This window comes from Gorilla gorilla, chromosome 4 (assembly GCF_029281585.2).
Source record: "Gorilla gorilla gorilla isolate KB3781 chromosome 4, NHGRI_mGorGor1-v2.1_pri, whole genome shotgun sequence".
Taxonomy (NCBI): Eukaryota; Metazoa; Chordata; class Mammalia; order Primates; family Hominidae; genus Gorilla; species Gorilla gorilla.
This window is the reverse complement of record NC_073228.2, coordinates 61,423,215-61,448,477: the sequence shown is the minus strand read 5'-3', so window position 1 is coordinate 61,448,477 and position 25,263 is coordinate 61,423,215. Positions and strand designations below refer to the sequence as shown.

The 25,263-nt window shown below is 42.4% G+C and overlaps 1 protein-coding gene and 1 long non-coding RNA gene across 16 annotated transcripts in view; one reads left to right on the top strand and one right to left on the bottom strand.

The window, feature by feature from the left end:
- NF1 (neurofibromin 1) overlaps positions 1–20,280 on the bottom strand; it is a 260,201-nt gene extending 239,921 nt beyond the window's left edge. For 7 of the 12 annotated variants that reach the window (XM_055388555.2, XM_055388558.2, XM_055388559.2 and 4 more), the window contains exon 1: positions 19,789–19,927. In XM_055388555.2, the coding sequence (XP_055244530.1) occupies positions 19,789–19,848 (60 nt within the window). In that variant the 5' untranslated portion in view covers positions 19,849–19,927. Of the gene's footprint in view, positions 1–19,788 lie in introns of all 12 variants that reach the window. The other 5 variants (XM_055388560.2, XM_031010600.3, XM_055388563.2 and 2 more) reach the window with 3 other exon arrangements.
- On the top strand, positions 19,031–24,423 carry LOC129533842 (uncharacterized). Of its 4 annotated transcripts, none has more exons than XR_008680219.2 (4): positions 19,031–19,213; positions 21,668–21,786; positions 24,040–24,133; positions 24,223–24,423. It is a non-coding gene; the product is annotated as an uncharacterized lncRNA (long non-coding RNA). The 4 variants fall into 4 exon arrangements; XR_008680216.2 differs by lacking the exon at positions 19,031–19,213 and adding an exon at positions 19,864–19,931; XR_008680215.2 differs by lacking the exon at positions 19,031–19,213 and adding an exon at positions 20,344–20,632.
- The last annotated feature ends 840 nt before the right edge of the window (positions 24,424–25,263 follow it).

Sequence of the window (25,263 nt, the reverse complement as noted above, 5' to 3'; positions counted from 1 at the left end):
TTGCCAAATGTCCCCTGGGAGAAAATTGTCCTAAGAACCACCGCACTACATCAACAGTCAAAGAAGGGGGTTATTCTATTAGCTGATGTAATTCAGCCCTATTACTAGGTGATACTGTACTGTTGCTACATAATGGGGACAAAGAGGACTATGTCTGGAACCCTGAGGATTCCCTGAAATGTTTTTCTAAACCTATATATGTAAGAGCAAAACTTAACGGAAAACCACAGCCACAGGCATGCACACACATGAAGCAGGACCACCGAGGATTTGTATTCTTTTTTTTCTTTTTTTGAGACAGAGTCTTGCTCTGTCACCCAGGCTGGAGTGCAGTGGTGTGATCTTGGCTCACTGCAACTTCCACCTCCCGGGTTCAAGTGATTCTTGTGCCTCAGTCTCCCAAGTAGCTGGGATTACAGGCGCCTGCCACCATGCCCAGCTAATATTTGTATTCTTAGTAGAGACAGAGTTTTACTATGTTGGCCAGGCTGGTCTCAAACTCCTGACCTTGTGACCTGCCCACCTCAGCCTCCAGAGTGCTGAGATTACAGGCGTGAGCCACCATGTCCGGCCCATAGTCTTTTTTTCTTTTTTGTGAGACAGTCTCACTCTGTCACCCAGGCTGGAGTGCAGTGGTGCGATCTCAGCTCACTGCAATGTCTGCCTCCTGGGTTGAAGCGATTCTCCTGCCTCAGCCTCCTGAGTAGCTGGGACTACAGGTACCCGCCACCACGCCCAGCTAATTTTTTATATTTTTAGTAGAAACGGGGTTTCACTGTGCTAGCCAGAATGGTCTCGATCTCCTGACCTCGTGATCCACCCGCCTCAGCCTCCCAAAGCCATATTCTTTATTAATGAAGATTTAGGTTACCCCACCAGCTGAGATCTTGAATGAGAACAAAGGAAACATGGAATGTACAGCAGAAGTAGTTATAAATATGAACTACAATCTCTCAACCAGTTACAGAAGCAAGGTCTACAGCAGCTATACATATTTTCTTCCTTATTACAGGCAAACGGGCAAGTTTATAAATCAATTCCTTCTCTCTTCTTCTCTATGTTATTCAAACTTTATTAAAGGTTAACTTTACAATTTAGTCCCTAGGTAACAGGATATTCAGAAGGAACTATGAATTTGAGGCATAATTAACACAGGCTAGAAACAGACAGTGTGAATGTCACCCAGAAATCAATACAATTATGAGACTCTGCTCCTCATTTTGGGAAGAGGGTAAGGACATCCTCATTTTTACAAAGAACATTTTCATCTTTTTAGGCAAGAGCTTAGAGTGTTTTTCTTCTTGTAAAGAAGATGAAATATCTGTATAAAGGCTGAGTGGTCAAACACTTTGGGAGGCCGAGGCAGATGGATCACCTAAGGTCAGGAGTTTGAGACCAGCCTGGCCAGCATGGTGAAACCCTGTCTCTACAAAAATTAGCCAGGCATCGTGGTGAGTGTTTACAGTCCCAGCTACTGAGGAAACTGAGGTTGGAGGATCACTTGAGCCCAGGAGGTCAAGGCTGCAGTAAGCCATTATTGCACCACTGCACTCTAGCCTGTGCAACAGAGCAAGACCCTGTCTCAAAACAATTTACGGCCTGGCCAAGTTCAGTGACTCATGCACTTTGGGAAGCCGAGGCGAGAGGACAGCTTGAGGCCAGGTGCTCGAGACCAGCCTGGGAAACACAGCAAAACCCTGTCTCTATAAAACAAGAAAATGAGCCGAGCGTGGTGGCATGTACCTGTAGTCCTAGCTTCTTGGGAGAATCACTTCAGCTCAGGAGTTCAAGGCTGAAGTGAGCTATGAAGCCTAGGGGACAGAGCAAGACCCTGTCTTTAAAAAGAAAAAGAAAAAAATCTATTGCCTAAATAAAAACAAACAAGATCAATAAACATCCATGTATTTCTATATATTAGCAACAATCAAAAATTGAAACTAAAAAACAATACCTGTTAAGATGGCAATCTTCCCAAAGTTGATCCATGGACTCAGCACAATCTCTATCAAAACAGGCTTTTTAATAGAAATTGACAAGCCAATCCGAAACCATACAAGGATAACAAACGATCTAGACTAGTCAAAACAATTCTGAGAAACAAGAAAGCTGGAGGACTTATACTACCTGACTTGATATTTTATTACAGTTTATATAGTTAAGCTCTTTTATAGTTAAGACTATGTGGTATTGGCATAACAGGCACATAGCACAAATACAAAAATTAACTAAAAATGAGCCACAAACCTTAGTATAAATCCTAAATTTCTATAGAAAACACAGGAGAAAAATTTGTGACCTTATATTAGAAAAAGATATCTTAGATATACCAATAACATGATCTATTTTTAATTGATAAGGTGGACTTCAGAAAAATTAAGAACATCTGCTTTTGAAAGACTTTGAGAACAAAAAAACAAGGAAAAACTAGAAGACTTGCAAATCATTTATCTGATGAACTTGTATTCAGCATATATTATGAATTCTGAAAACTCCAGTAAAACCCGATTTTTTAAAAATGGGCAAAAGAGATAAACAGCTCACCAAAGAAAATATTCAGATGGTAAATAAGCACATGAAAAGATGCTCAATATCATTAGTCATTAGGGAAATGCAAATCAAAACCACAATGAGACACCACTTCACACCCACTAGGATGGCTGTAATTTAAAAGAAAAGGTTAAATAAGTGTTGGCAAAGATGTGGAACAACTGGAACTCTCATATACTGCTGTAAGATGATACAATCACTTTAGGAACAGCTTGGTGGCCTCTTAAAATATTACAGAATATAATATCCTATAACATTATTATATACATCCACCATATGATCCACCCATTTCGACTCCTTTGTATTTACTCGAGAGAAATGAAAGTCATGTATATGAATCTTCAAGACAACTTTATTTGCAATGGTGAAAATTTGGGTTGTCTTCAGTTATCCATCAACAAGTGAATGCATAAACAACTTATGATATATCCACTGAGACAAAAACAGCTCAAGGGTTCCCTAGGGATGGGATGGAGGTAGGAATGGATTATAAGGAGGCTGGAGAAAACTTCTGCTGGTAATATATGTTCTTCATCTTGATTGTGGTGATGGTATCAAAGGCTTATATGTATATCAAAACTCATCAAATTATACATTTTAAATATGTGCAGTTTATTGATTGGATGGCAATTTTACCTTAACCTAAAAGCTGTGGAAATTCTGTTATTCTAGAATAGCAAAAAGCAATAAAGTTCCTAAAAACAGCAACAAAAACAAGAGGCAATAGGTCTTGTCTATTTACTCACACACTTACCCGAGTGCGTGCTCTTCATTATTTCCTACAGTTTTGTACTTCCATTTGAGATATTTTCATTCTGCCTAAAAAACTTCCTTCAGTAATCTTACAGTGCAGGTCTGCTGGTCATAAATTGTCAGCTTTTGATTGTCTAAAAATGTCTTTATTTCGCCTTCTTGTCTGAAGGATATTTCTGCTGAAGGTAGAATTCTAGCTTGGCAGGTTTTTTTGCCAACATTTAAAAAATGTCTGTTATTTCCCAGTTTCCACAGTTGTATTAAAAAGTCAGCCATCAGTTGTATTATATTGTTCCTTTGAACACAGTGCCTTTTTTCCCCTCTTCTGGCTGCTTTTAAGAGTTTCTCTTTGTTTCTGGTTTTCAACAGTTCCATTAAGATATGCTAAGTGTAGTTTTCTTTGTGTTCATCCTGCTTGGGGTTTGCTAAACTACTTGAATTTATAGGTTGATGCCTTTCATCAGTTTGGGAAAATATTTTATCATTACCTCTTCAAGTATTTGCTTCCATGCTAATCTCTCTACTTTTGGGTCTCCAATTACATATTAGACTTTTTACAAGTGTTGCACATGTCTCTTAGGCTCTGTTCTACTCTTTCCATTCTTTTTTTTTTCTGTGCTTTTATCTAGATATTTTCTATTGATCTGTCCACAAGCTCTCTAGTCTTGCCTTCTGCTGTGTATAGTCTGCTACTGAACCAGTAAAATGAATAATTAATTTCAGATTAATGTCAGTTAATTATTAATGGGGGGGTTGTGGTGGTGGTGTTAAGGAAGATTTTGTTCTGTCTTGTTTTGTTTTTTAATGTGGCATGCACTATACTAAGCCCTGGGAGTACAACAATGAACAAAACAGACATAGGCCCTGCTCTCGTGGAACTTAAATAGTATACATTAAATTTACCTGGTTTTTTTTTTGGTTTTTTTTTTAAGAACAGTAAAGAATGAGGGGGAGGTGGAGTGTCCTAGAGTCCTGCGCCAAAGTTTCTAATTAAACTACAAATAAAGACCTTAAGCAACCAACGTTGTGTTTTTGATTCCTAGAATGTTCATTTGGTTTCTTTCTGTGGATTCCAATTCTCTATGAAAATTTTCATCCATTTTCTCCGTATTTTCCTTTATTTTCTTAAGTATATTATAGTTATTTTAAAATAAGTCCTTGTCTGATGAACTTCAATTTTCTGAGTCTGCTTCTATAAGTTTTATTTTTCTCTTGAATTTTTCCACCCTTTCACATCTCTAGAATAGTCTATTAACTATTCTATCATACTATTATATGATAGTATTAGAAACGAAAGAACCATAGAAACCCCAGAATATATCTTCTCAGTAAGAGCTGTCTATTTCCTCTATTAGGCAAAAGGGATAAGATAGGCTGATCACCTCAGTCCAATCAGGAATTGAACTGGGCCAGGGAAATGTTGCAGTTTTAGTAAAATGCACTTCCTCTCTAATTTCCTTTTCCTTCAGTGTGTGTCCAGAATCAGCAAATGTCAGCAATCCTCTGCTCACCTATAAAGATCTCTTCTATCTCTGGAATTCTAATTCATCTAGTCCTCATTACATCCATAGCTCTCCAATATTTTTTTTAATATTGATTTTTAAAGTTCATCCAATTGTGGTTTTCTAACTTGTTGCAGTGATATATATGACTGTACTGTGACCTATTAAATACCACCCAGAAATTAAATTCTCCCTGTATATCACACAGCAGTGGTTTAGAAACCCAGCTTTATGTCAAAAATGACCTGGGACCTCTAGAAATCACACGATGTTTAGTAGAGCCAGGAAATCTGTACTTTTAACAAGTCTTAAGTGATCTGGCAGAGCTGACGTTTCTAAAGAAACTAGCGTGTCTGCACCAGTTGCTCCTCCTCTCCCCTCCCCCACAGCTCAGTATTTATAAGGACATTTAAGAAAAAATACACACTACACACAATGGATAAATTAACAGAAGAGTTAAAAGTTCAGAATAACTAGAAATGTTAAAGACAAAAATATGTAAAAGCTTTTAAAATACATTAGGATCAAAAAGATGAGGAAAGAAGAACAAGAATCACTAGAGTCCATGATCCAGCACCAATTGGTCATTAAAAGCAGAACTATTCAACTCAATTTTTATTTCTAATTGTTCTAGTTGAAAATAAAATGAGGCCAGGCATGGTGGCTCACGCCTGTAATCCCAGCACTTTGGGAGGCCAAGGCAAGAGGATCACCTGAGGTTACGAGCTCGAGACCAGCCTGGACAACACAGTGAAACACCTTCTCTATTAAAAATACAAAAATTAGCCGGGCATGGTGACAGGTGCCTGTAATTCCAGCTACTCGAAAGACTGAGACACAAGAATCGCTTGAACCTGGGAGGCGGAGGTTGCAGTGAGCCGAGATCGCGCCATTGCACTCCAGCCTGGGTGACAGTGACTCAAAAAAGAAAAAAAAAAGAAAAAGAAAAAAAAGAAAATGATCTTCAAATCTGAAAAAAAGCATTGCTGAGAGTCATCAGAACTTAGATACATAAAGCATGAAGAGCCCACCTCCCTGTTTTACCTGAGCTCAAGTGTACATGAATCCAAGGTACAGATGAAAATTTAGAAATATGGTAAGAGAAATGCTGTCAGTGAACTTGCAGAAGTCATGAAAAGTAACAGGAGCCAGATTGGGAATGAGAAAATGTTGTTGCAATTGTCAAAATCCAAGAGTGGGTAAAGGTGAAAGGGTGATTTTAATACTATGGACTTAATTTAATGTCAGCATCCAGATAATTCTAAGACTGATTAGGCATGAGTTGTTAGCACTTATACAGGGAAGCAGCATTTACTAATAAAATCTTATCTTTGTAAAGCACTTTTGCTTTTGAGTTTAGAGTAGACAAAATACTTTCATGCATATTACCTCCTATCTTCGATTCTCATAGATCCCTGTGAAAAAGGGCAGGTAACATTATGTCCCCTCCACCACGTGTTACTCTCTTCAACATATTAGGAATTCAGGGCTCATATAGCTTGGCTTGCCCGCCCCCCCCCCCCCCCCCCCGTTAACTCATTCCAGTAGAAAGTTAAGACTTAAAGTCAAGTCTTCTGATTCCTAATTGCGTTGTTTTTATATTACACAGCTCTTAAAGTCAGTATAAGAATAAATCACGCTGAAATGATATATAGGATTGCTTTAAAATAATAAAGAGGTAGTGAGCAGGAAATGGGTAGGAATACGGATGAAATAAGACTAGGGAGAAATTGAGTAATGGATACAAAAGGATTAATTTATAATCATCTCTCTAGGCTATGTGCAATGGCTCACGCCTGTAATCCCAGCACTTTGGGAGACTGAGGCGGGTGGATCACTTGAGGTCAGGAGTTCGAGACCAACCTGCACAATATGACAAAACCCTGTCTCTACAAAAAATACAAAAAATTTAGCCAGGCGTGGTGGTGTGCACCTGCGATCTCAGCTACTCGGGAGGCTGAGAGAGAGGATGGCTTGAGCCTGGGAGGCAGAGGTTGCAGTGAGCCAAGATCGTGCCATTACACTCCAGCCTGGGTAACAGAGTGAGACTCTGTCTCAGAAAAAAAAAAACAAAAAAAACTCTCTACTTTTATGTTGGAAACTTTTTATTTTAAAACATGTGAATTAACATTTTTGATAGGTATACTGTACTGGTAATCAAATGCATACCAAAAATATACTGTACCTGAAGCTCAGGATTTTTTTTTTTTTAACAGAGTTTCACTCTGTCACCCATGCTGGAGTGTAGTAGCACAAACACCACTCACTGCAGGCTCAACCTCCTGGGCTCAAGCCATCCTCCCACCTCAGCCTCCCAAGTACCTGGGACTACAGGCATGCACCACCACGCCTAGCTACTTTTTTTATTTTTTTGTGCATACTAGCTGTGTTGTCCAGGTTGATCTCAAACTCCTGGGCTCAAGCAATCCTCCCTCCTCCACCTCCCGAAGTGCTGGGATTACAGGTGTGAGCCACCATGTCCAGCAAGCTCAGCATTTTTAAATCCATTTAAGTTTCATATAATGCCCTCATACAACATTGGGAGGAAAGATAAAAAATGGTATGCCTGAGTACTGACCACCACTGCACCAAAAGGAAAACAATTAGGATAGTGAGGTGTCTTGAAAACATGTCCTTTGAGAAATGGTTGAAGAATGAATGAAATTTTTTGGTGGGGGTGGGAATCTAGGGTGTACTTAAGATGTCTTCAAATGTTTTTATTTTATTTTTATGTATTTATTTTATTTATTTATTTTTTTTTTTCAGAGACAGAATCTCGGTTGGGCACAGTGGCTCATGCCTGTAATCCCAGCACTCTGGGAGGCCGAAGTGGGAAGATCACTTGAGTCCAGGAATTCAAGACCAGCCTGGGCAAGATGGCGAAACCTCGTCTCTACAAAAAATTTAAAAACTAGCCCGGGGTGGTGGCATGCACCTGTGGGTAGTTTGTGTCATGAGAGGAACAAGAGCTTCAGGTCTTCGTTGATCTTTGTTGCCAATATATGACTAAAACAAAACCTACTATCACTGTCATTCCCTACTGCAGATTCACTTATCAGAGGCCAAAAACTGAAACATAACAGGGAAAGAAATACTGTGCTTTTTTTCCCTCCTCACTCATTACCCAAAAGGAAGAAGACTCACATGGAGCATAAAGGCACATTTTCCCAGACCCAAGGTGGGACAGGAATAGAAGGCACCAATAAAGACAGGAGAGTAGAAAAAAATACTCCAAAAGACAAGATGAAGGATTTGAGAGTTGTTATAGGGAAAAAGAAAAACTGAAAAAGTAGATGTAACAATTAAAAAAACCACATCCAGGAATCTTCATTCAAATACTACCAAAGTTTAAAAGTTTGCCTCAAATGTAATCAAACTCTAAGTAAAATGTTCTTAGAATATAAAAACCAACTTCACAAAAATAGACTGTGCAATGCCAACATGAAAGAATCATAATCTCATATTTATAGCTGTATGTATATTTCTGTTGGTATTCTCACAAATTCTATTCTCCCACTTAAGAATGTACAATAAGTGTATTATATAACTAAATAAAAGGGAAACAATGTTACAACTTCTAACAGCTGAAGAAGTTTTGATAAAGTGACCAGGAGAATAATACATAATGAAATCAAGGATATATAATGCTTAAAATTTACATCTATTTCTAACATCTAACCAACTTGAAAAGATTCAGATACTCTAACATGAACTTAAAAGGAAAAACATAATATACCATCTTCGAGTGAAGAGGCAATCATACATCCCTCATTTTGCATATTTGTACTACCTGTTAGTAAAATTTAGACTTTTTAAAACTATTTATTGGAAAGATAGTGATCTAAGGATTAAGACATCCATACTCTAGTTTAACTCAGTTAATTATATAATCATATGATTGTGAACATGTTTTGCCTCTGTAACTTTTTTCTCATGTAGAGTAGAAATAATAACCACCAAATTATAAAGAATGGATAGAAAAAAAAATACTGCACAGATGCTAATATATTTTTATGACTATTTACAGCTTCCTTTCATATAAGATTCATACCTAAGTCATTCAACAAGCCCATGATGTGAGAAGGGTAAGTATCATGCCCATTTTACACATGAAAACATAGAAAACTGGTGTTCAGAGAGGTTAAGAGACTTCCCCAAGACCACACTGCAAGTTGCACAATCAAGAGCTTTTTCTTTTACTACATAGTAGGCTGCCCTCACAAGTCTAAAGTGGTAAAAGTTGTTTTCTCATGCCCAAATTACTACGAGAACTACCCAAGAGAAGCCGTGTCAACAGAAAAGTGTCACCACTTGAGATCATTAAGAGACATAACTTCCCAAAAGGTCATTATCTGAGTATAAAATTTTGATTAAAAATAAGTTAAATAATCCTTAAAAGTTTCTAGCAGTCCTGCTATTTACTAAATTAATTTCATGCCTCTTGTGCTAGATATACCACTCTGCTGGTGGGGGTGGGACACGGGAGTTAGGTGGAGCAGGAAAGAATTTCATCAGAAAAAGTTAAGTTCTCGGCCGGGCACGGTGGCTCATGCCTGTAATCCCAGCACTTTGGGAGGCCAAGGCAGGCAGATCACCTGAGGTTGGGAGTTCGAGACCAGCCTGACCAACATGGTGAAACCCCGTCTCTACTAAAAAAACAAAATCAGCTGGGCATGGTGGCGCATGCCTGTCATCCCAGCTACTTGGGAGGCTGAGGCAGGAAAATCGCTTGAGCCTGGGAGGCAGAGGTTGCAGTGAGCCCAGATCACAACATTGCACTCCAGCCTGGGAAACAAGAGCAAAACTCCATCTCAAAAAAAAAAAGTTGTCTGAAGTTCAATGGAATAAGACATCCAAAGCTATAAAATATGAATAAGGGCAGGCGACAGCTTGTGGACTGCAGTGGCAACCCTAAGCCAAACCGTGAGTGCCAGACTATGGTTTAAAGAAAATATGCAATCTGGAAGTTTGCACCTCAAGTTACTGCTACTGCAAAGTAATTAGTACCATTTATGGTAAGAATATGTAAAGTTTTAGAATATAATGCCAATTCTTCATTTTAGTAGGATGAACTCCACACTAGCTTGAGGCTTTGTCTCAACAGAAGCTTTTTTGATGATATAGTCAGTGGCTCAAAAGCCACTCAGGACCCAGCACAGTAGTTCACGCCTGTAATTCCAGTGCTTTGGGAAGCCAGGTGGGAAGACTGCTTGAGGCCAAGAGTTTGAGACCAGCCTGGGCAACATAACAAGACACCGTCTCTACAAAAAAAATTAAAATAATAGCCAGGTATGGTGGCGCACGCCCATAGTCCTAGATATTCGGGAGGTGGGAGATCACTTGAGCCCAAGAGTTCGAGGCTATGGTGAGCTATGATCACACCACTGCACTCCAGCCTGAGGAACAAAGAGAGACCTCACTTCTAAAATAAATGAATAATAAACAATTTTTAAAAACCAGTTATATTTGGAGAATATAACTATATATCACAGGCATATAACATTTGAAGTGGTCAAATGGATTGTCTTTAAGAGACTTTAGCGAGGGTACTATAAATAGCAGTTATAGTTTCTATCCTATAGCATTAAACACCTGAGAGTGCTCTGTTTACTGAAGGCTCTACCACATAGTATGATACAGAAACTTACAACTTGCGGAGACCTTAAACTTAATTCACAGGCACTGCAACGTAAAACCACTTTTCTGTCCTTCAAGATCAAAACAAATGGTCTCATCTCTCCCTTCCCGCCGCCAAGAAAATGGGGTACTTTAAGAGATGTCAGATGAAACAAGCCAATGCTTTTATAAATACAAGTCAATCCTTTGCAAAGAAACAGATTAAGATGCTCATATTCTGCTTCGGTATTGATCCCAAGCCTTTTAACAGTTTAAGCTGACCACAAATCTCCCCTTCCACTTCTATAGAACATTCTCCTCCTTAAACTTCCTTTAGAGCCTTCCGATACCTCCTGTCCCTTGACTTATATACACACACACCTCCAAAATATACGCAGACCTAAGGAACACAAGTGGAAAACACATTTTTAATTAATACACTGCTTATCCTTAAAAGTATGTCATTAGAATGCAACAATATAGAGTCTACATAGAACCCCAGAATACCAAATTTGAAAGCTACAACAAAAATGCCCCATAGCAATCTGAGTAATTTAAAGAACAAAGATGTAAAAAATAAGGCATTCTTACTACTGTATTATATGACTTAAACTTTTGTTTAAGGACAAAATGTTTGGTTGGGTGCAGTGGCCGGTACCCAAATAAAAAACGAAAAACAAAAATACTTTCTCCATGTTAAAAAAAAAATTTTTTTTTGAGACAGGGTCTCACCCAGGCCAGAGTGCAGTGGTGCAATCATGCCTCACTGCAGCCTTAATTTCCTGGGCTCAAGCAATCCTGACTCAGCCTCCCAAGTAGCATATACTACCACACTTGGCTAATTTGTCTGTTTTTTTCTTTTCTTTACTTTCAACCAATGCACACTGGCTGATTTTTTTTTATTTGTTATTTTTTTACTTTTTGTAGAGATGGGGTCTAACTCTGTTGCCCAGGCTGGTCTCAAACTCTGAGGCTCAAGTGATCCTCCCACCTCAGCCCCCCAAAAAGCTTGAATTATAGGCATGAGCCACCGCACCCAGCCAAAACATTTTTTAAAAGCAGACTTAAGGCCAGGTGCAGTGGCTTGCATCTGTAATCCCAGCACTTTGGGAGGCTGAGGCAGGTGTTTGAGGCCAGCCTGGCCAACATGGCAAAACCCCATCTATAGTAAAAATACAAAAATAGGGCCAGGCACGGTGGTTCAAGCCTGTGATCCCAGCACTTTGGGAGGCTGAAGCGGGCGGATCACCTCAGGTCAGGAGTTCAAGACCAGCCTAGCCAACATGGTAAAACCCTGCCTCTACTAAAAATACAAAAAAATTAGCTGGGTGTGGTGGCACACGCCTGTAATCCCAGCTACTTGGGAGGCTGAGGCAGGAGAATCACTTGAACCCGGGAGGCAGAGGTTGCAGTGAGCCAAAATTGTACCACTACACTCCAGCCTAGGCGAGAAAGCGAGAACTTGTCTCAAAATAGTAATAATAATAAAGCAGATCTGAGAAAAGAATCTAATTTCCTAATGGTTAAAAAGTCAAATAAAAAGAGTAGGGCAAAAAACAGGAACATTTAAAATAAAATGTAACAATATTAGACCAGCACCACAGCTTATGCCTATAATCCCAGCACTTTGGGAGGCTGAGGCAGGTGGATTGTTTGAGGTCAGTAGTTTGAGACCAGCTAACATGGCGAAACCTTGTCTCTTTTAATAATACAAAAATTAGCCAGGTGTGGTAGTACGTGCCTGTAATGCCAGCTACTTGGGAGGCTGAGGCAGGAGAATCGCTTGAACCCGGAAGGTGGAGCTTGCAGTGAGCTGAGATCGTGCCACTGCACTCCAACCTTGGCAATAGAGCAAGACTCTATCTCAAAAAAAAAAAAATGAAGAAGAAGAAAAAAGAGAACTTGTCAATGGATACTAAAGTAAGGTATATATTGGCCAAGGTACATACAAAGGAATATCCAGAGACTAGTCACGCTCTCTTTTTTTTTTGGAAGACAGGGTCTCACTCTGTCACCGAAGCTGGAGTACAGTGGCACAATCATGGCTCACTGTATGCTTGAACTCCTGGGTTCAAGTGATCCTCCTGCCTCAGCCTCCTGAGTAGCTGCGACTACAGGCACATGCCACCACACCCAACTAATTTTTTTTAGAGACAGCATCTCACTATGTTGCACAGCCTGGTCTTGAACTCAAGGCCTCAAGCAGTCCTCCCACATGGGCCTCCCAAAGTGCTGGGATTACAAGCATCAGCTACCGCACCTGGCCTACTCTCCCTTATTTAATGAAAACACAATAATCAGTAATAAGCAACACTGCACTCTAGCCTGAGCAACAGAGCAAGACTCTGTCACACACACACACAATAATAATAATAATAATAAGCTATAAAGAAAACATAGAAATCTTATATTAGAAAAATTTTAGACTTTTCAAAGTGCTTCACATTCATCTTCTATCACACCATTGCAAAATATCCTAACAGTAAGTGACAAATCCAAAATTACAAAAGTAGTTGATCAGATCTGAAACCTGATTCAAAAAACATGTTTGCTCTATGGGAGGAAATATAAATATGTATAAATTCCTTCTTTATGCTAATTTTCTTACTCATTCCTAGTTAAAATATCACTTATCAGACCTAGGCTATTGCAAACATGGAAGTAAAATTCAGTAAAACAAAGCCAAAAGTACCACTTTTTTTTTTAGCCAGTCTACCCTTCAACCAGGAATCATATGAAAAACATTCCATCAATGTTCTGTGTGTTTAAGACTGTGCTGGGCACCGGGGTGACTAGAAGAGAATTCAAATAGCGTTCTTTGCTTTTCAGAAAGTATACACTCCATTTGATAAAAAGACAAGAAAAAAAGAAAACAAAGCCAAGCTGTGTTCAACCAATCCTCCTAAAGGAAGAAAACTTACTGTGTGGTTCTGTAAAACTCCAGGTAACAAGGATACCAAGAAGTGAGATAGCAGAGTTTAGTCTGAAACAACCTCATGGGAAAAAAAAAAAAAATGAAATCTGAGCTGAACATTGAAGGATGGACAGGAATTAGAAAAGCACAAAGGAGGAATTAAAGCATTCAGACAGGGACTGGCAGAAATAAAGGCCAAGAAGTGGGAAGAAGCATGATACACACAGAAGAGACTGAGGTGACCTGCCTGGAACACAGGTGCATGCAGAGGCATAATGGGAAAGAGTTTGGTAAATTAAGTGGGGTCAGCTCCCAATAGACTGCTGGGTCACAGAGACATGCTGTTAGAATATTAAAATCATCGAATATTTAAACTTGAAAGAATCTAAAAGATTTTCTAGCCATTTCTTTTTCAACAGATGAGGAAATCAAGGATCTATAGGAAAGCTAATGGCTAGGATAGGGACAAAGGCACTGAATAGCAGAACAAAACTAAGACCTCCGCTAAGGAACTCCAATTCAGTAGAAAAGTATTGTGTCTTGAGAACTGGAAGAGATTGGTTTCCAGGGGGAGTGGAACATCACAGTGGCATTACAACTAAGCAATGACCACTATGTTTTGCCAGAAGTAATCACTTTCAAGAAAACAGCAATCAAGCAGAGGCAGGAGCTACTTTTCAGAGTTATAAAGGAAATGGGTGGATAAACAGTAGAGGCGGTGAGTATCTGGCAACAACAACAACAAAAAAGACTGGTCCACAGAGAGAGAGCTGCAGGACCAAGTAAACGTCTGATTTCCAAGAGAAAGGAAATCTTAGCCTGAAAAGTGAAAAGAAAGCAGCCAACATAAAGACTAAATTAGTTCCCAGACAGATAAGGTGGAAAGTGAAAGGGGGTGCAGAGAACTGAGGAACAGCTGGAAGAAACCTTTCTAAAGGATGAATTCCGGGCCGGGCACGGTGGCTCATGCCTGTAATCCCAGCACTTTGGGAAGTCAAGGCAGGTGGATCACGACATCAAGAAATTCAGACCCATCCTGGCTAGCACAGTGAAAACCTGTCTCTACTAAAAATACAAAATTAGCTGGGCGTAGTGGCATGCGCCTGTAGTCCCAGCTACTTGGAAGGCTGAGGCAGGAGAATCGCTTGAACCCAGGAGGCAGACGTTGCAGTGAGCTGAGATCGCGCCACTGCACTCCAGCCTGGACGACAGAGTGAGACTCCATCTCAAAATAAATAAATAAATAAAAATTTAAAATAATAATAATAATAAATTAAAAAATTCCGAAGCAAAGAATAAGCATTATTGTGCTCGATTCAGCACCACATATACTAAAATTGGAATAAGCATTATTTCTCACTCACCATAAAGAATTCATCACCATAAAAGAGTACTCATTTTCAACTATTATAAGGCCTTATAAAAATTACACACCAGGCTTGAAGAACGAGGCTAGGAGATATTTTTTAAATCCAAAAAGCTTCAGTTTTGCAAATCTATTTGTCCAATCAGTATGTGGTTTGTAATTTCGAAGATACTTACCAATCATTTTATACTGTGAATCACTCACCGCATATTCAACGTACATTCAGATGAACACTCAATGTATGAGAACAACAAATATGCTACTATAACCTCTAAAATCAGAGTTTATTCCATAACATGTTCTTTAAATGGGGTTTTTTGGCTTTTATGTACTACTTTTGCTTGATCAGATATGGAAAATATAATTGCTTTAAATGAACATATTTACAACAAATCATTTTGGGATGGAGTTCTTTTTAATTCTTTTTTTTTTAAGTTCAAATATCCATAGTTTTCCCATACTTCCCTTCAGAAATAAAGCTCTACAGGAACCAGTGGGGCATACAGAACTAGGTGAGATACACAGAAGGTTCTAATTTGCTTAGAAACTGGGTTAATGAACCACAATTAAAAGCTACACATGGCCGGGCGTGGTGGCTCACGCCTGTAATCCCAGCACTTTGGGAGGCCAGGGCAGGTGGATCACCTGAAGCCAGGAGTTGGAGACCAGCCTGGCCAACACGGTGAAACCCCCGTCTCTACTAAAATTACAAAAATTAGGCAGGCGTGGTGTTGGGCGCCTGTAATCCCAGCTACTTGGGAGGCTGAGGCAGAAGAATGGCTTGAACCCGGGAGGCAGAGGTTGCAGTATGCTGAGATCTCCCCACTGCACTCCAGCCTAGGAGACAAGAGCGAAACTCTGTCTCAAAAAAAAAAGAAAAAAAAGGCTACACACCTACAATTTGTCAGTTTTAATTAGAAACTTGCTATTTGGCACCACGAAGGCAGGTTAAGGAGAGATGTAAGATTTAACTGATAACATTCAGCTTTCTGGCTGTCCACCTGTGCAACTGTCATTTCCCTAACCAAGGAGGTGATTACTTCTAAAATTGGTAATACTCATTCAACTTAGACCCTAAATACTAGGTTTAGCTGCAATATTATCAGGTTAAGGAATTTTATATTACCCACAAGAATGTGAGCTCAAAATGTCAATATGGCACACATCCACTTCTTTTAACTGAGTCTACTGCACTAAGTTGCTAAGCGATACCCATCAGAGTGCAGTATGTCTGTAATCAGCAGTGGCTAGAAATGCATTTCTGCTTTAATCACACCGAATATTAGAAATCCAACCAAAACAGCAATCATAAACAGAGTTGCCATCTTTAGACATGCACATGCTCCCTGGGGGCGTTAAGTGGTCCAACAGGCAAACTCTTAGCTGTAATAAGAAGGAAAAGCTTAACTCCCCCTGGGCCCAGTAAAGCAAAGTACAGATAATATAATCCAAAATTCAAAAGTTTTATAAACAGTTGAAACTATTAAGATTCTTTTTTTTTTTTTTTTTTTTTTTGAGATGGAGTCTCACTCTGTCACCCAGGCTGGAGTGCAGTGCGCAATCTCGGCTCACCGCAAGCTCCACCTCCCAGGTTCAGGACATTCTCCTGCCTCAGCCTCCCAAGTAGCTGGGACTACAGGCACCCACCACCACACCCAGCTAATTTTTGTATTTTTAGTAGAGATGGGGTTTCACTGTGTTAGCCAGGATGGTCTCGATCTCCTGACCTCATGATCGGCCCGCCTCGGCCTCCCAAAGTGCTGGGATCACACGCGTGAGCCGCCGCGCCCGGCCAACTCTTAAGATTCTTATACAACTATCTCTCAGTACATGCAGGGCTTTTTCTCCCCTCAATAAAAATGTAAGCGTTGGCTCACGCCTGTAATCTCAGCACTCCACTAAAAATAACAAATGTTATCCAGGAGTGGTGGCAGGCGCCTGTAATCCCGGCCACTTGGGAGGCTGAGGCAGGAGAATCACTTGAACCCAGGAGGCAGAGGTTGCAGTGAGCCAAGGTCGCATCATTGCATTCCAGCCTGGGCAAGAATCATGAAACTCCGTCTCAAAAATAAAAAAAAAAAAATAATAAACTCTTCTAAATATATTTAATGGATTAGAACAAATTTTATGGGATACCTAGGAAAAGTATCTCCCTGATGGTCAAGCATTCACTACTTTTCATACTGAAGCTCTTATTAGATCTATGTCACTTAACCTTCCCATGCCTCAGTTTTCTGACTAAAAGACATTTTCAACCGTAAGATGAACTCTAATTTGAATTAAACATTTATCACTTCTATAAATTAATATATATTAATTTATTTTATATATATACTATATATAATATATATAAGTACCTTATGTTAAACACTGAAAACCCTTACATTTTTGCATCTCAAGGTCAGAGACTTTAACTTTCTAAGAGAAAAATGTGAGGAATAGGCCAGGCACAGTGGCTCATGCCTGTAATCCCAGCACTTCGGGAGGCCGAGTGGGGGGGTGGGGGGCAGATCACCTGAGGTCAGGAGTTCAAGACCAGCCTGACCAACATGGTGAAACCCCCGTCTCTACTAAAAATACAAAAATTAGCCAGGCACGATGGTGCACACCTATAATCCCAGCTACTTGGGAGACTGAAGCAGGAGAATCACGTGAATGCGGGAAGCAGGGGTTGCAATGAACCGACATCAAGCTACTGCACTCCAGCGTGGGCGACAGAGCAAGACCTTGCCTCAAAAAAAAAAAGTGAGGAATAATCTCTCCTATATATCTTTCTCTTAATTACAACATAAGGAATGCAGAAAAATGCTGTTTTAAAAACTAATGTCCTTAATTTTTAACAGATGGTGGTGAGTTTGATTCCACAATATGCATAACAAACAACGAAGCCTTAAGGTCTTTTAAAGCTAGGGATAGAAGGAGAAACACTTTCTTGCATTACTGGGTATATAATCAAAATCATTCCTCTTTTTTTTTTTTTTTTTTTGGAGACAAGAGTCTCGCTCTGTCGCCCAGGCTAGAGTGCAGTGGTGTGATCTCAGCTCACTGCAACCTCCACCTCCCGGGTTCAAGCAATTCTCCTGCCTCAGCCTCCCGAGTAGCTGGGATTACAGGCGCCCGCCACCATGCCCAGCTAATTTTTGTATTTTTAGTAGAGACGAGGTTTCTCCATGTTGGTCAGGCTGGTCTCAAACTCCTGACCTCAGGTGATCCACCTGCCTTGGCATCCCAAAGTGCTGGTATTACAGGTGTGAGCCACCGTGCCCAGCCTAAAATCATTCCTCTCTTAAGTATCTTTTTCCAATATGGCAAAGAAGCCTAGGGATGAACAGGTAAGAAGTAAAAAAATAAAATTAAGAAAAAACTGAAAAAAATTTTTAATTTTTAAAATTTAAGGAGAATTGCGGCGTGGATCCCTCAATTTCCTACATCCAGATTCTGCTGTCCACAAGGTTCAGCTTTGGGAGTCTTCTATGTGCCTTTTAAATCCTTTCTTAAAATTACAGAGAGTCTTTTCTACCAAGTTTTAAATCTAACGCTCTATCAATAATGTAATCTTTTATATGCAGTAACATTATACTTCAGATGGATTAGTAGTTTAGTTTAGATGCCTTTGGGTCTGGAAGCATACGAATGGATAAAACAATTCCTTCAAGTCTCTGACAGCTTCATAACTCTATTTTATCTACATAGCTTCTTCTCAACTTCCTCTGTCTATTCCAAGATATTTTCCAGGTAGGTCTGAAACGCTCTGAGTCCCGTAAAGAAATGTTTATGCATCAAATAACAGAAGAGCTCTTCCCCCACCCCTTCAGCTCCCATATGTTTTACCATTATATCCAGTAAACAAAATAGATTGACTCAATCTTAAACAATTCCCCCATCACAGGAAGCCCACTGCACCCACAGCTGCAGAAAGCATCCCTTAAACCATCCCCAACTACCTACAGCAACACAAAGTTAAACCAATTTCCACTGACAAAAGGCTATGTGTGCATTTATTCTAATCAGCCCCAGGATTTATTGTGTGAAACTCAGGCGATAAAAAGTCACCTCCTCAAGCTACAAAACTTTTTTTTTTCATCCCAAATATTCTCAATGAAAGTTCTCTTGTCAACCAGGAGAGAGCCAAAAACAACCACAAACACTAGCAGAATGATCCGCTCCAGGACCACATCCCAGCTGGCTTTGCTCTGTTGTCGGTGGCTCTGAAGCAGTTTCTCACTTTCCTTTCACCCTTCTCCCCTTTACTCCCCAACATTCTCACTCGAGAATACATCACATCCTCAGACCGCTGGCAAAAAAAAAAAAAGCGGGGGGGGGGGGGGAAGAGACTGCAATTATCAAGGAAGGGGAAGATATTTCAGGACCAGGGTTTCCACTGCAAACGGCAATAAAAAAAAAAGGCAGTCTGTGTCATCAGGATATGGGGGACGACGTTGTAGGGCATCACAAAGATGTGCAGTGAGTGTGCACTTGAAGCTCTCGGGGCAGGATGAGACGATGGAGCAGAAAGTAAGAAAACCTGTGCCTTCCTTGCTTTCTTCTGCTCTTCCCCCTCCAGGAGAGGAAGCTGAAGAAACTGGGGGAGGGGCGGAATGTTATCGTTCTCCTATTGAGGGTATATAAGACAGGCCTTAGGGTTCGCTCGTCCCCAGTTAGGAGGGTCACGGAGGGAAGAGGAAGAGAGAACCCCTAAACGTTACCCACCTCTGCTCAAAAACAAAAGTAAGGGGGTAATTATTAAATCCAGATGGCGCGCCCCTAAAGGCGCCCCCAGGTCACTCATCCCCATTCCCAAGCGGAAGGGCTGGGATAAAGGGGACGGAGGGTCGGAGGCTGGTCAGGGACAAGGCCCCACCCCCCGACTTAGGAGGGAAAGGGTGCCCAAGCTCCCAGCTGTCCCCTCCTACCCCTCACCTCCCGCCTTGGCCACCCCCACTTATCCCCCCTTCCCTTCTCTTCCCTTCCCTTCCTTTCCTCCAGAGCCTGAGGCAGCAGCGGGGGAGGCGGCCGCTCCTACCTCCCCTCACCTACTCTGTCCCCACCCCCACTCCGCTCCCACCTCCCGCCCGCCACGGGCCCGTTACCTGCTCGTCGAAGCGGCTGACCACGGCCTGGACCCATTCCACCGGCCTGTGCGCGGCCATGTCCTCCCCGCGGCCGGGGGGCGGCGGAGGGAAGGGTGGGCCGGCGCCCTGGGCCGGGAAGAGGGCGGGGAGCGGAGGCTGAGGTGAGGGAAGAGGCAAGGAGAGGGTCTGTGGAGTGCAGGCTCCCAGTGTTCCCACGGGGGTGGGGATGGGGGGTCAGCGCCGAGCGGGAGGGGGAGAGGGAAAGGGGGCGTTGGCAAGGAGGCTGGGGGGAGGGGGGTAGGGGAAGGGGACCCGGGGAGGGGAGGGGGCCTCTTGGTCGCTCTCCCCACTAGCGCCGTCTCCCCACAGCCATCACAGTCCGAGACGCCGCCATGACACCCCACCGGAAGTGGGATCCTTTCCACGGCCGGGGGAGAGGGAGCGCGAGCGAGCTAGAGATTGAGAGCGCGGCTGGGAAAGGGGAGGGGGAAGCGAGAGGGAAGGCGGCCTGCCGCGCATGCGCCCGCGCCGGCCGGTTTCATTAATGAAAAAGCGAGTCCTCCTGGAGGTGACGTCATCTAACTCCTCTGGGCCGTCTGGCGAGCGTCCCTCACCGCCGTGGGGCTCACCTAGACTGGCGCTGGGCTCAGCTGGCGAGTGCCAGAGCTGACCCGGGAGCAACCACTCCCATCCCCACCGCCCCCTACAGCTGTCCCCTCCCCCGCCGGCCTCCGGGTTTGGATTGCTCCCGGAGTTGGAAGTTAGGGCGCCCTGGGGCTAGCCTTTCTCCCGGCGCGCGGATCTCTGCCGCTAATCTCATGGGGAGGCTGTGCTCTCAGCTTAAGCTATCAGAAAAAATAAGGTACACGATCTCCGATTTTCAGGTTCTTCGTAGCTTGGTAGACTGCTGAGAAACAAAAAAGGAAGGCCAAAGAGAGATTCCGTGATTTTTTTTTTTTTTAGAGGTCGCTTAAATCCCAACGCTAGACCCGGTGGCAATCAAGGTCTAGCCACCAGGTCTAGCATTGGGATTTAAGCCCAGCTTTCCTCTGCAAAACTCATAGCCATCCAAGTTAATATAACTATTGCACAGTTGATGAGAGAGTCAAGTTTCACCACCCTCAAAACACCTTTAAGGCCTTGCATTCATGATTAATTCAATATATTCATCGTCTTATTTAAATCCTTGAACAAACCTTTTCAATACATATCATTAACTTCATCAACTGATGAATACGTCACGTCCCAACCCCCGTGGGAACGCTGGGAGCCTGCACTCCTCCCTCAGACCTTTGATTTGCCCAAGGTCTGAGTTGACAGGTGGCAAAGTCAGGATGTAAACCAACGTGGTTTAACTCCAAGAACAATAGAGGTAGACTATGGGTCTCCTAAAACAAAGTCCTTCCCTATACCTCCAATACCAGAGTTGAAAGGATTTCATGTGTAATTGGTTGTGCCAGTTTTCCAGGAAGAGGATTACATCCAAAACAACGGATAATCTATGTCTGACATTGGGCTTTGGAATGACTTTTTTTTTTTTTTTTTTTTTAAGACAGAGTCTCACCCTGTCACCCAGGCTGGAGTGCAGAGGCGCGATCTCGGCTCACTGCAACCTCCGCCTCCCGGTTAAAGTGATTCTTCTGCCTCAGCCTCCCGAGTAGCTGGGACTACAGGTTTGCGCCACCACGGCCGGCTAATTTTTGTATTTTTAGTAGAGACGGTGTTTCACCATATTGGCCAGGCTGGTCTTGCACTCCTGACCTCATGATCCGCCCACCTCAGCCTCCCAAAGTACTGGGATTACAGGTGTGAGCCACCGCACCTGGCCTGGAATGAGTAATTTTAAAATTTGTCTTCCTCTATACATTTTACCTAGGCAAATGTTTTTGTTTTTCAGAGACAAGGTCTGACTCTGTGCAGTGGAGTGCAGTGGCTCAATCATAGCTCACTCCAGCCTCAGACTCCTGGGCTGAAGTGATCCTCCCACCTCAAACTCCTGAATAGCTGGGACTACAGGTGAGTGTCACCCTGCTTTGGCTAATTTTTTTTTTTTTTTTTTTTTTGGTAGAGACACAGTCTTGCTATGTTGCCCAGGCTGGTCTGGAACTCCTGGCCTCAAGTGATCCCCCTGCCTTGGCCTCCCAAAGTGCTGGGATGACAGGGGTGAGCTACCACACAGGCCCCTAGGCCAATGTTAAAATGAATTTACACATTCCAAGCACGCGCTAATCAGCCAGTTAGGCCACACAGACACTGGGTGATAAGGGAGAACAAAACTAGAATTTTAATTTTACTGCAGAAAATCCACAAAGCCAATAGCCCACATACAGAGAGATATATCCTTGAGAAAAGTTTCCAATCTCTAGGTTGGTGGTTGTCCAAAATACATATTAAATTAATGTTTTATTCCACTAGAACAGACAGACAGTTTGGACATGTCTTTGGTCCCTTCTTCTTTAAGGATGCAATGCAGATACTAATTTCTTTTAGATGATGTCAGAATGATGACTATGCTGGAAAGAAATGGATGAATATTAAATGAATGTCTATCTATGTTTCTCCCAAGTAGGACCCCTGAAAAAGCACTCGCTCATACCCCCAAGATAGTATTCCAGTGCCCCTACTGCACTGCTAAACTTCAGACCCATGACCTTCCTCTCCTTTTCTCATACTTCCTCTGAAAGTCCCTAACTACTTCCTTGTTGCCATGGCTTTTTGCCTGTCTATCTCCCTGATCTTCTTCCCTACACTGGACGCAACTGCCCAAACCCTCAGCTCCCTTGCCTTCCCTGGCATTCCGTTGCTGAAGTTCCTCTGTGCCTTTCTCTCCTCTTCTTCTCTAGTTTAGTCTACCATTGCCCACTCTTCTTTAGCTCTGTGGTAAGACACCCAAACTTCAGGCCCTGGCCCTCTGCTCTTCTTCCTTTACTCAAGCTCCTGCCAGCATGTCATTAATTCATCCTAATTTGTACTCCCTGTTCTGTTGCCTCCCCTCAGTGCCAAACCTCTCATTACAGTCAGAGGCCTAGACTTTACCCCAACTTCCTCTCCAATTAAATTCATTCAGTTCTGCTGAACCAGTATTAAGTGTCCAAATGGGCCGGTCGTGGTGGTTCACACCTATAATGCCAGCACTTTTAAAGGCCGAGGTGGGAGGATTTCTTGAGCCTAGAAGTTCAAGACCAGCCTGGGCAACATAGTGAGATCCCAGCTTCTACCAAAAAAAATTGTTTAAATTAGTTAGGCATAGTGGTGTGCATCTGTGGTCCCAGCAACTTGGGAGGCTGAGGTGGGAGGATCACTTGAGCTAGAGAGGTCGAGGCTGCAGTGAGCTGTGATCTCGCCACTGCACTCCAGCCTAGGCAACAGAGCAAGACCCTGTCTCTAAAAAATAAATAAAAATAAAAGTATCCAAATGCCTGTTATGTATTGTGTACTTTGTTAGACCATACATAGTACGTATGGCAGGAATGCTAAACAAAAGTGCCAAAGAAGACTGGACACTGTGGCTCATGCCTGTAATCCCAGCACTTTGGGAGGCCGAGGCAGGCAGATCACCTGAGGTCAGGAGTTTGAGACCAGCCTGGCCAATGTGGTGAAACTCCATCTCTACTAAAAAAAAAAAAAAAAAAAAAAAGCCGGGCATGGTGGCGCATGGCTGTAATCCCAACTACTTACTAGGGTGACTGAGGCAGGAGAATTGCTTGAACCCAGGAGGCTGAGGTTTCAGTGAGCCTAGATTGTGCTGCTGCAATCCAGCCTGGGCGACAGAGTGACTCCATCTCAAAAAAAAAAATGCCAAAGAAGGTAATGCATAGAGACTGTGGTGAATTAAGAAGCATATACCCACCTCCATTTATCCAGATAAGAGATACTCTCTCCATTTAAAGAGTATCTGTCACTCAACTCCAGTTACTGCCATGCAGGAATGTTGACCCAGTGTTGCTAGATCTTCTAGTTACTCAAGAGAAGATAGAGATCTGAACTTACATATAAACTCTTCCAATTTTTACATGGTGGCAGCCAATTTACATTTTTTAAATGCTGTGTAGCCAAACAAAATACGTCTGCTGTCTGAATGTAGCCCATGGAACACCAGTTTGACCAGCACTAGTCTAGTGAAAAGGCATGAGCCTTACAGTAAAACAGAATTAGATTTGTATCCTAACTTCCCCCATTTTGCACTGTCCAACAGTATTCAGGGAACCCTTAGTGTTTCGTATTGTTTTAAATGCATCTCTCTCATTCAGCCTCTGTTTTTTTGGTCAGGCAACAAGCTCTGCCAATTTTTTCTTCGAAGAGTTTTGTTCCAAGCTGGGAGCCGTGGCTCATGCCTGTCATCCCAGCACTTTGGGAGGCCAAGGTGGGTGGATCACTTGAGCCCAGGAGTTCCAGACCACCCTGGGCAACATGGCGAAACCTCATCTCTACAAATTTTTTTTTTTTAATTAGCTGGGCATGGTGGCATGTGCCTGTGGTTCCAGTTACTTGGGAAGCTGAAGTGGGAGGATCGCTTGAGCCCAGGAGGTCAAGGCTACAGTGAGCTGTGATGGTGTCATTGCATTCCAGCACTCCAGCCCGGGCATCAGAGTTAGACCTTGTCTTAAAAAATAAATAAATGAATAAATATAAATAAAAAATAAAAAGCTTTTACAGTAGTATTCCCTTCATTCTGCCCACCACCCCCATCTCCACTGGCACAACCAATCATCCCAGCATACCAAAGAGCACACCACTCTTCAGGACTAAGGTGCTCATTTCCTCAGCTGCTGGGCGCATTACTTGTCAACACCTATCAGCTAAATCCCTTTCCAGGAGTTGCCGTCAGCTGAAGAAAGCTGCCTCTCACCAGGTCCGTCTGCACTGACTGGCAGATGCAGGGCTCAGGGTGGGGCTGCTCTGAAGGGCTCTCCTGGCACCAGAGCTCCCTTAGGATCCGGAAGCTGAGGCATTTGCTGTAACTACATTTAGTTCAACTTTTTCTGCTCAATCCTACTCCTTTCCTGCACGATGTTGATTCCAAGGGCAATTAAATCCATGAGTGTGGCCGGACACCATGGCTCAGACCTGTAATCCCAGCACTTTAGGAGCTGAGGCAGGTGGATCGCGTGAGCCCAAGAGTTCAAGACCAGCCTGACCAACATGGTAAAATCGTATCTTTACAAAGAATAAAAAAATTTGCTGGACATGGCGGTGAGCAGCTGTCGTCTCAGCTACTCAGGAGGCTGAAGCTGGAGGATTGCTTGATCCCAGGAGGTAGAGGCTGCAGTGAGCCATGTTTGTACCACTGCACTCCAGGCTGGGTGACAGAGCAAGACCCTGTCTCAAAACAAACAGACAAAAACGTCCCATGAATGTAGTTTGATCCAGTGGAGCTGAATCATTCCCCTGGCCAGTTAGCAGTAAGGTCCACAGGGGAAGCCCTGACAGGCCCCGGCGTGCCATAGCAGTACGATGTTAAAACTTTCAGCAACGGTGAAGAGCTGGAATGGG